The following is a 12,204-nucleotide window of genomic DNA, read 5'->3' as shown; positions in this document are numbered from 1 at the left end:
AATGTACCCCTGACGCAGGGATTCGGAGACATATGTCTCCATAGCCGCTGTCTCCGCTTGCGACAGGGGATACACGTGACTCCTGGGAAGTGCAGCATCTACCAGGAGATTTATCGCACAATCCCCCCGTCGATGGGGTGGTAATTGAGTCGCCTTCTTTTTACAGAAGGCGAGAGCCAAATCGGCATATTCTGGGGGGGATGTGCACGGTGGAGACCTGGTCTGGACTTTCCACCGTGGTAGCACCAACGGAAACCCCTACACACCTCCCCGAGCACTTTCGCAACCACCCCGTGAGAGCCCTCTGTTGCCAGGAAATGGTGGGGTTATAAAGAGCCAACCAGGGAAGGCCTAGTACCACGGGAAACGCAGGGAGAGTCAATGAGAAAGAGACTGATTCTCTCCTCGTGACCCCCCTGTTTCTCCATGGCCAGGGAGATGGTGGCTTCCCTGATGAGCCCGGACCCTATTGGTCGACTAGAGAGTGCCCTGAGTGCCCTGCCTGAGAATTGTGAACAGGCGCACACTTTATTTTGGCAGGAGAGAGATACAGACGGACACAGCTGCGTCAAAAAACCTCCAGCCAACAAGGCAAAGTGTAAAGCATGCAAAACAGTCACAAAATGTATAACAATACAAACATGCTTTGTGAAATAACACAGGAAAAAACGCACGCAAGCCTAGTGCGTACAAAAACACGTAACACAAAAACAATTACACACAAAGACATGAGGGGGAACAGAGGAATAAATACATGTAGTGTGATTGGGGAATGAAAACCAGGTGTGCAGGGAACAAGACAAAACAAATGAATAAATGAAAAATGGAGCAGCGATGGCTAGAAAACCGGTGACGTCGACCGCCGAACGCCGCCCGAACAAGGAGAGGAGCCGACTTCGGCAGAAGTCATGACAAAGACAAGTGTGGCTCAGCTCCTTCTGTGAGTGAATGTAAATGGTGAGAGGCTGACCATGCAACTTTGTGTGTCTCTGTGTGTGTGGTCAGCTGTGATACATGTATCTCAATGGGTTTGCCGGTAATAAATAAGGAAGCTGTTGTTTCAGCTTCATTACTGATGAGTAACTGTGGACAGTGAGGCATATTGATGGAGTGGAGTCATGTAAATCAATGGTTTTCAGGTGGTGGCTACCAATCAATTTTGTGGTCAATGAGCCCAAATACAGCCATTACTTGGGTTTAGCACATGGGCATGTTCTTAAAAGCATCCACCACAATCAAAAAATGAATGTTGCACGCAGGGCACGCACAAACACACACACAAACACACACAGAAAAACAACAATATACCATAAGTCATGGAAAATGGTATATTTATGGCCATGCATAAACAACGCAGGAAAGACATACCACTTTTTCAGAGTACAGCCATCTTCTTCATTTTGCAAATTAGACTGGATAAATTCAAACACTGCATGAAAAGATGACTTTCTTGTCATCCTTGTACAAAACAAAACATGCTGACTTGCACTAATGCAATATCATACATACATACAACGTCGTTGTAATGATGGTCGGACCAAGATGCAGCGTGGGGTAGGTTAATAATTTTTATTTATGATAAACGGCAAGAAAACAATAAAGAGTAACCAACAAAACGTACAGCTTTGTAGGGCTAAAAGCTACAATACAAAATCAAGATCCCACAAACAACAGGTGGGAAAAGGCTGCCTAAATATGATCCCCAATCAGAGACAACAACAGACAGCTGCCTCTGATTTTTTATTTATTTAACTAGGCAAGTCAGTTAAGAACAAATTCTTATTTTCAATGACGGCCTATGTTCAGGGGCAGAATGACAGATTTGTACCTTGTCAGCTCGGGGATTTGAACTTGCAACCGTTCAGTTACTAGCCCAACGCTCTAACCACTAGGCTACCCTGCCGCCCCATTGGGAACCATACCAGGCCAGAATAGAAATACAAAAAACTAGAGTACCCACCCTAGTCACACCCTGACCTAACCAAAATAGAGAATAAAAAGGCTCTCTAAGGTCAGGGCGTGACACATACATACATACACACACACACACACACACACACACACACACACACACACACACATACAGGTTCAACCCAATTAAATATTTTTTTGCGAAAGCAAAAAGGCTACAGCTTAAATAGTTTGGTTCCCAAGTCCATAATATCACAACAAAAATAAACAACCAAAAGAGATAGTAGAAGACCAATAAATGAAATACATGAAGGCATACAGTAGATAAAAAGCCTTTGATATCGGGTATAATTCATTTTTTGTACATGCCAGTGAACATTCAGGACTTTACCCAGCAAAGGTTTACTCAGTGACTTTTACCCTCCAAAAGACATTACATTTGCCTCACAAAGGTACACACATAAGAAATCTTGCATGGAGGCATACAAACACAGACATATGCACACACACAATCACCCATATATACACACATATGTCACAGTATCAATGGTAACCCCAAGCCTGATGTACTGTAGATGACTTCACACAGACGTTGTTCAGTTACTCAGTGAGGCATGAAATCAGCACCATAAATTAACTGTGTCTATCTGTTTGGTTAATGCTTAGATTGCAGCAGAGAAGGCAAACAATGTGGAATATACAACATACAGATCTATGATGAAACCGCTTGCCTTAAACTAATCAAAACTATCTTTTGAAACTTATTTGGATAGGATAAATATTTAACCCTGTAGCAAAATCCCTGATCTTCTAGACAACAATCATGTTTTTGTTTAACACATACAGCACAATTCAATGACAGCAAAAATCTATTCACATTTGGAGTCCAGTCCACCTGTTTCTCAAAAATGTATAGCTTAAACAAATGATAGTTTCCAGCAGAAAAATACAAACAACATAATTGAAAGGAAATCAAGATGAAGCCTATACGTAGGTCTAATGCAGCCTTCGACAGTAGGATTTGATCAGGGAAAACTCTGTTCCAGATCACATCAGGAAGAACTCCTGGCCCTACTTTTAAGGCTTTATAAAGCCAGGGCTTTACAGCTTCAAAAAGGCGTTGAGAGCCTTGATAGATAGTGCTCAGTAGAAGGAGCTCCAGCTGAGGGTCCCTATAGAGATGAGGGTTTGACAGGCGCTGGACGACAGCCACACCGTCTCCACCAGGCTGAAGTGCAGCAGGCCCAGGGCGAAGCCGCACGCCATGTCGGTCAGGTGGTGTCTACCCAACAGCACCCGGGACATGCCCACCAGGAAGGCCCAGAGCACCAGCAGGATGCGAAGCGGGACGGCCAGGACCAGGTGGGAAAGCAGGAACTTGGACACCATGGCAGCGCGGCTGGCATGGGCCGCTGGGAAGGAGTACACATCCATGACACAGTAGTCCAGGAATCCCGGACTCATCTCCCAGGGTCCTTTGCGTTTGATCAGCTTCTGGACTCCGGCCACTGTCATGACGTCAAGCAGGAGGGCTGAGGAGAGAAGATGTTGCATGAAAAAGACAAACTAAATCAATTAACCACTGGTCAGTAAACCACAACACACAATATCTCCAGTCAAGAACCCATGGAGACCAATTAGCTTGTAGTTTGTGTAATTTGCTCTATATCTGTTATAGGGCTAAGCATCAGTGATGAAGCAACGAGGCAGGCCAGGCGGTACCCCAGCAATGACACAGTGGCGTGTAGCCCTTTCCTGCAGTCAAATGACCTTGTGGCCTCATGGGTGGAATGTTATTAATATTTTTCATAATTTCATAACTAATAAACATTATTTAAAACAAAGTTTCTATGTCAAACAGTTTTGTTATATTTCAGTCTTCTGTGATGTACACTACCGGTCAAAAGTTTTAGAACGCCTACTCATTCAAGAGTTTTTCTTTATTTTTACAATTTTCTACATTGTAGAATAATAGTGAAGACATCAAAACTATGAAATAACACATATGGAATAATGTAGTAACCAAAAAGTGTTAAATGAATATATATTTTATATTTGAGATTCTTCAAATAGCCACCCTTTGCCTTGATGACGGCTTTGCACACTCTTGGCATTCTCTCAAACAGCTTCATGGGGTAGTCAATTGGAATGCATTTCAATTAACAGGTGTGGCTTCTTAAAAGTTATTTGTGGAATTAATTTTCTTCTTAATGCGTTTGAGCCAATCGGTTGTGTTGTGATAAGTTAGGGGGGTATACAGAAGATAGCCACATTTGGTAAAAGACCAAGACTATATTATGGCAAGAACAGCTCAAATAAGCAAAGAGAAACAACAGTCCATCATTACTTTAAGACATGAAGGTCAGTCAATATGGAACATTTCAAGAACTTTGAAAGTTTGTTCAAGTGCTGTCGCAAAAACCATCAAGCATTTTGATGAAACTGGCTCTCACGAGGACAGCCACAGGAAATGAAGACCCAGAGTTACCTCTGCTGCAGAGGATAAGTTCATTAGAGTTACCAGCCTCAGAAATTGCAGCCCAAATAAATGCTTCACAAAGTTCAAGTAACAGACACATCTCAACATCAACTGTTCAGAGGAGACTGCGTGAATCAGGCCTTCATGGTCGAATTGCTGCAAAGAAACCACTACTAAAGGACACCAATAAGAAGAGACTTGCTTGGGCCAAGAAACACGAGCAATGGACATTAGACCGGTGGAAATTAGTTCTTTGGTCTGGAATCCAAATTTGAGATTTTTGTTCCAACCGCCGTGTCTTTGTGAGAAGCGGTGTGGGTGAACGGATGATCTCCGCATATGTATTTCCCACCGTAAAGCGCAAAGGAGGAGGTGTTATGGTGTTATGGTGTGCTGGTGACACTGTCTGTGATTTATTTAGAATTCAAGGCACAATTACCCAGCATGGCTACCACAGCATTCTGCAGTAATACGCCATCCCATCTGGTTTGTGCTTAGTGGGACTATCATTTGTTTTTCATCAGGGCAATGACCAAACACACCTCCAGGCTGTGTAAGGGTTATTTGACCAAGAAGGAGAGAGATGGAGCGCTGCATCAGATGACCTGGCCTCCACAATCACCCGACCTCAACCAAATTGAGATGGTTTGGGATGAGTCGGACCGCAGAGTGAAGGAAAAGTAGCCAACAACTGCACAGCATATGTGGGAACTCCTTCAAGACTGTTGGAAAAGCATTCCAAGTGAAGCTGGTTGAGAGAATGCCAAGAGTGTGCAAAGCTGTCATCAAGGCATATGGTGGATATTTAAAGAATCTGAAATATAAAATATATTTTGATTTGTTTAAAAAAAAAATGGTTACTACATGATTCCATATGTGCTATTTAATAGTTTTGATGTCTTCACTATTATTCTACAATGTAGAAAATATTTAAAATAAAGAAAAATCCTTGAATGAGTAGGTGTTCTAAAACTTTTGACCGGTAGTGTATATAAACTCAAAATTGAATGCATTCCAACACTATATATATGACCTGTACAGGTGTCTTATTTTTTGAAAGGCCATAAACATGTGTGTGAAGTGTATGCTTGTTTCAAAGTAGATTTGTTTCAGACTTCCAAGAAACACTCTGTGTGACCCTGATTTAGCCCACTGCAGTAAAAGGTTAAGAGCCAAGAGTTTGTGGAACAGGTGCGCATCGCTACATGCCCTCTCTCTTCCCTGTGTGTGATCAGAATGTATAAGCCTCTGTGCTACAGCATCCCAATCGGCCACAATATCAGGCTAGCAGCCCAGTTACTCTGTAAATAGGTCTGGAAGCTAGCACAGAACTGAGAGAGCACCTAGCTTATAGTTCAGCTTTGGCTTACTGTATGTGCACTTGGCTATCTGTGTAGTGATTTGATCTGAGGCTACTGTCGCTGAGAGTTTTTGCAAGTGAAATACTGAGATAGAAACGTTTTCCACCTGAAACCTTTGTAATAAGAATGGAAGAGACTTGAATAATATAGATGTACAGTATAATAGACTTACTTATGATTGGATGTGATAGATCATTATTAATTATTTGGATATGACTAACCTACAGTACTTGATCCCGTCCTAAAGTGTCTCTTTTCAGTCTCTTTTTAGCAGCATCCAACCCTCTATGTGAACCCAAAATATCCCCACAATCCCCACCTATCATTTTTGATTACCCGGCTTCCACCCCACCTTGTGGAACCTGTCAGGATTCAGACATTGATGACACTGTCTCCTTCCTGTACAACCACTCACACACAACACCCTAGTTCTATGTAAAGTAGACTTCTAGCAATTAGAATTCACAGTGTTCACAGACCATTAAGATTTGGGAGTTGGTGGAATGAAGGAGGTTGGAAGCATGGAAGGAGAGAGGGAGAGATGGTGGAAATGAAGGAAGGAAAGATAGGAAGAAAGGAAGAAAGGAAGGAAGGAGTTAAGGATAGAAGGATGAAAAAGGATGGAAGGCTGAAAAAGGAAAGTTGAGGAAATTGAAAGAAGGCAGAGAGAGGGGAATGGACAGCATGGAAGTGAGTATGAGGTACCTTGGGGTCATTCTGGGACAGTGGGGACACAGTGCTGAGCTGCCAATGAAAGTCAATGGTGCCAGCTACAGGACCCAACTCTGCCCCCTGATATAGCCCACCTCAGCACTACTGAAGGTGAGGGAGGAGGAGAGCCAAGCCACGGATTTCACCAGCCTAGAGTCAATGTTATCTATGATGCACTTCCAAGCTAAAAATATGTACACTACCGTTCAAAAGTTTGGGGTCACTTAGAAATGTCCTTGTTTTTGAGAGAAAAGCAAGTGTTTTGTCCATTAAAATAACATAAAATTGATCAGAAATACAGTGTAGACATTGTTAATGTTGTAAATGACTATTGTAGTTGGAAATGGCTGATTTTTTTATGAAATATCGACATAGGCGTACAGAGACCCATTATCAGCAACCATCACTCCTGTGTTCCTATGGCACGTTTTGTTAGCTAATCCAAGTTTATCATTTTAAAAAGGCTAGTTGATCATTAGAAAACCCTTTTGCAATTATGTTAGCACAGTTAAAAACTGTTGTCCTGATTAAAGAAGCAATAAAACTGGCCTTCTATAGACTAGTTGAGTATCTGGAGCATCAGCATTTGTGAGTTCGATTACAGGCTCAAAATGGCAAGAAACAAAGAACTTTCTTCTCAAACTCGTGAGCCTATTCTTGTTCTGAGAAACGAAGGCTATTCCATGCGAGAAATTGCCAAGAAACTGAAGATCTAGTACAATGCTATGTACTACTCCCTCCACAGAACAGTGCAAACTGTCTCTAACCAGAATAGAAAGAGGAGTGGGAGGCCCCGGTGCACACCTGAGCAAGAGGACAAGTACATTAGAGTGTTTAGTTTGAGAAACAGACGCCTTACAAGTCCTCAACTGGCAGCTTCATTAAATAGTACCCGCAAAACACCAGTCTCAACGTCAAAAGTGAAGAGGCGACTCCGGGATGCTGGCCTTCTAGGCAGAGTTGCAAATAAAAAGCCATATCTCAGACTGGTCAATAAAAATAAAATATTAAGATGGGAAAAATAACACAAACACTGGACAGAGGAAGATTGGAAAAAAGTGTTATGGACTGACGAATCTAAGTTTGAGGTGTTTGGATCACAAAGAAGAACTTTCGTGAGATGCAGAAAAAAATGCTGGAGGAGTGCTTGATGCCATCTGTCAAGCATAGTGGAGGTAATGTGATGGTCTGGGGGTGCTTTGGTGGTGGTAAAGTGGGAGATTTGTACAGGGTAAAGGGGATCTTGAAGAAGGAAGGCTATCACTCCCTTTTGAAATGCCATGCTGTGGATGGTGCTTAATTGGAGCCAATTTCCTCCTACAACAGGACCATGACCCAAGGCACAGCTCCAAACTATGCAATAACTATTTAGGGAAGAAGCAGTCAGCTGGTATTCTGTCTATAATGGAGTGGCCAGCACTGCCACCGGATCTCAACCTGAAGGCAAAATGAAGCGAGATAGAGATGCTATTGTGAATGATACTGCATTCACAGCTGCCTTAATCAGGATGCTTGTTCAAACACGGTGGTTCCCTATCCTATCCAGGATCACCATTAATGACCTGAACAATGACCTGAACATTGCTACAAACACAATACCCCAAATTTGACCAAATTAAACAGATTATAGACTGAACACAATGTAGATTCAGTCCACAGATTTACAGTGTTTTTCTGAGTAATCACTCTACTGGTATAACACACACAACCCTCCCACACACATCAGCCCAAAGCAACCAGGCATCCAGCACAGGAGTAACAATAAAATCCCTCAAGATTTCAGGTGTCAAAAGGGACATGGTGAATTCACTGGTATGAACCAGCCCATGTCGGAAGCCCACAGAGAGTGAGGAACACCCGTTTAACGTCCCATCCTGAAAGACAGCACCATACACAGGGCAATGTTCCCAATCACTGCACTGGGGAATTGGGGTATTTTTTTAGACCAGAGAAAAGAGTGCCTCCTACTGGACCTCCAACACCACTTCCAGCAGCATCTGGTCTCCCATCCAGGGACCAACCAGGACCAACCCTGCTTTGCTTCAGTGGCACATAGCTGAATGGGAACAATGTGTGTGTATAGTACTTTTGAACTATCACACACACACACACACACACACACACACACACACACACACACACACACACACACACACACACACACACACACACACACACACACACACACACACACACACACACACATACACACACACACACACACACACCCCAAATTGGCACAGTGGCCCCAATTTGTTCTGAGAAATGCATAAATTGACTCAATCAGTCTAGGGTATAGCCTGCTGGTTTCCTTCACAGACGTGTGTCAAAATAACCACCTAAAATTAGTTCACCCTCTACAGTTGAAGTCGGAAGTTTACATACACCTTAGCCAAATACATTTAAACAAAGTTTTTCACAATTCGTGACATTTATTCCTAGTTAAAATTCCCTGTCTTAGGTCAGTTAGGATCACAACTTTATTTTAAGAATGTGAAATGTCAGAATAATAGTAGAGAGAATGATTTATTTCAGCTTTTATTTCTTTCATCACATTCCTAGTGGGTCAGCAGTTTACATACACTCAATTAGTATGTGGTAGCATTGCCTTTAAATTGTTTAATTTAGGTCAAACGTGTCGGGTTGCCTTCCACAAGCTTCCCACAATAAGTTGGGTGAATTTTGGCCCATTTGTCCTGACAGAGCTGGTGGAACTGAGTCAGGTTTGTAGGCCTCCTTGCTCACACACGTTTTTTCAGTTCTGCCCACAAATTTTCTATAGGATTGAGGTCAGGGCTTTGTGATGGCCACTCCAATACCTTGACTTTGTTGTACTTAAGCCATTTTGCCACAACTTTGGAAGTATGCTTGGGGTCATTGTCCATTTGGAAAACCCATTTGCGACCAGGCTTTAACTTCCTGACCGATGTCTTGAGATGTTGCTTCCATATATCCAAACAATTTTCCTTCCTCATGATGACGTCTATTTTGTGAAGTGCACCAGTCCCTCCTGCAGCAAAGCACCCCCACAACATGATGCTGCCACTCCGGTGCTTCACGGTTGGGATGGTGTTCTTCGGCTTGCAAGCCTCCCCCTTTTTCCTCCAAACATAACGATGGTCATTATGGCCAAACAGTTCTATTTTTGTTTCATCATATAAGACACTTATATGTACCGACATTTGTTGTTTTTCTAAAATCTGCGATCTTGACAACGCGCTGCATAATTTACAACTGTCCCATTGACGGAATACCGATCCATCATTTTCTGGAATTTTCCAAGCTGTTTAAAGGCAGAGTCAACTTAGTGTATGTAAACTTTTGACCAACTGGAATTGTGATACAGTGAATTATAAGTGAAATAATCTGTCTGTAAACAATTGTTGGAAAAATGACTTGTGTCATGCACAAAGTAGATGTCCTAACCGACTTGCCAAAACTATAGTTTGTTAACAAGAAATTTGTGGAGTGGTTGAAAAACGAGTTTTAATGACTCCAACCTAAGTGTGTATGTATGTAAACTTCCGACTTCAACTGTAGGTTGATTCCATTACCGCTAGTTAGAGAAATAGGGGTCGTACTTTAGGTACAGTCTGTTACATTCACATGGCTATAGCTAATGTAGGGAAAACACCTATTAAGGAAGTAAGTATAATCAAGTATATTTACTTAAATAAGGTACTTTGGAAAATGATTCCACTGTAGATTTTGTACCAGCTGCCATAGTGGGGATAAGAAGTGCTATGCTTGACACTGATGATAATGACTTCACTGAGTCTTTCGATGTAGGCCCCTGGCTTGGTAAAATGTCTACTTATAGTTCTTCAGTCCAAAGTAAACTTGTGATATGTGGAGCCTAGCACCTGTTCCCCAGGCCTGTTTCTGTGCTGGGTGAAGGAGAGAGGGACCATTAAGGGATAGGATTTCCTAATTACCTGCTTCTGATCCTCTACCATGGGATGCTTTAACTTCTGGTGGACAATGACATATTTTAGTGAGAAGCATTAACAGTTAACAATCATGGCATAAATATTAGCCTATTGACATGGGTTATATAGGCCTAATACAGGCCCTGGGATAAGGAAGTAGAGATGTGACCATATCAGTAGACTGCCTAGCTTATACCCATTAAAAATGCATTGATAGACACACTATAGCATAATAACAAAACCATTAAAGAAGAGCTGAATCATACGTGTACAATTAAATAACTTAATTATTACACAATGTGTTTTGGGTAGTGAGGCGTGCATTTACCAAGTAATAGATTGACCAAGACCTCTTGTCCCGCCAGCGTATTACTCCTTGTCAGACACACGATAGTGCCAATGATCCACGTGATGCCGTGTCCCGTAAACGCAAGTAGGGTGACCATGGAACGAACCGTGCCCCAAGACGACGACGTGTAGGCGCAGACCCCCAGGCGCTTGGACAGACAAATGTCAATGGCGAGGAGGGAGCTCATCGCTATCCCCTTGAAAGAAGGGTTCAGCTGGATACAGTCCTCCTCAGGCAGTTTCGTGGGCTCTTTCCGATCCTTGTTGGCACTGTCAGTAGGTTCCTGCGGGTCGCACAGCTGGCTTGCTTGGTGTTTGGGTTGACCAGGTCGCCTTGAGTTTCCCCGGCTCTCCGAGTTGCCGCTCCAAAGGGGCTGGTTCAGGGACATGAACTCGGGTCTGCTCAGGACGTTGTTCCGATCCCGCGTCCTGGACCTAGAACTCGGAATTGCGGGCATTTTGGGTTGGTCCCACTTCGCCTCCTTGGTGAAAAAAGTTACTGTACTACGTTTCAGAAGGTCAATTTCTCGTTTTAACCACGAAGGCTAATTATCCAAAGCTAAGCCCTGTCGCACCCTCCTTCCCCCACTGCGTCCCTACCAGATATATTTAGGCCGGTTGGAATGCGCGCTGCCCATGATGCTGTGTTAAGCCTACAACCGGATCCATGCAGGCACAAAGAGGCTTGACTGGCATCTGCCTGGGCCAATCAAACGAGATACAATCTACAGTGAAACATCATCAGCTTTTAACATGTCATGAATTAAAATATACGACCATCAGCAACTAACATGGAATAGCATAATGTTTTGTTTTGATCCTGAACGGCAGAAACTAAATACACTGGTTTTACTTTGTCTGTTATGCTCAACGACAAAGACACATTTTTGTTATCGTCTTACCAGGCCAATGTCTAAGAATGGGCTATCGTTCAGATCCCTCTCGTGTGGAACACGATTGGAATTTGGAGAACGCGTCAAGGAATTCTTAGTTAGACAGATCGACTGTAGCCCCGATACTATTAAAGTCAATCAAGGAACAAGCATCCATAGTCAGCTCGGCGAGTCATTCAGTATTTACAAAAGATGAGAGCTCTTTCGATAGTCAGTCGTTTTCCGTGGACATGACGTAGCCTACGCGCAATCCCACTTCCACCGCGCTCATCTACGGACGCGCTCTTCCAGATGGGAGTTCTCCAAGGTGCTTAAATGGACAGCGACAGAGACGCTCTCAGCACGAACCAAAATAGATGAAAAGAAAACAACAAACATTCAATTATGAAAACTTACTTTATCCTATAGATAATAAAATGGGTTTTCTCAGGAGCATTCAAAGTAGGCCTACATTTAAATGATTTATTTTGTTATTGAATATTCACCCATTTATATTTTATAATTGGTCATGCATCCAAATTGATGTGAGTTATAGACTATAGCCTATAACGTCGCTCAAAATATTCAATTAA

At 42.7% G+C, this 12,204-nt stretch overlaps 1 protein-coding gene across 1 annotated transcript; it reads right to left on the bottom strand.

The window, feature by feature from the left end:
• Positions 1-2,051: 2,051 nt before the first annotated feature.
• LOC115204103 (inactive phospholipid phosphatase 7-like) lies at positions 2,052-11,879 on the bottom strand. The gene is made up of 2 exons (XM_029769422.1): positions 10,720-11,879; positions 2,052-3,443 (listed from the first exon to the last, which is right to left on the bottom strand). Exons 1-2 carry the CDS (start codon positions 11,195-11,197, stop codon positions 3,055-3,057), a joined length of 867 nt encoding a protein of 288 aa, XP_029625282.1. The 5' UTR covers positions 11,198-11,879; the 3' UTR covers positions 2,052-3,054.
• Between the last annotated feature and the right edge of the window lie 325 nt (positions 11,880-12,204).

This window comes from Salmo trutta, chromosome 12 (assembly GCF_901001165.1).
Source record: "Salmo trutta chromosome 12, fSalTru1.1, whole genome shotgun sequence".
In the NCBI taxonomy this organism is placed as follows: Eukaryota; Metazoa; Chordata; class Actinopteri; order Salmoniformes; family Salmonidae; genus Salmo; species Salmo trutta.
The sequence above is the reverse complement of the archived record's forward strand: the minus strand, read 5'-3'. Positions and strand labels throughout refer to the sequence as shown.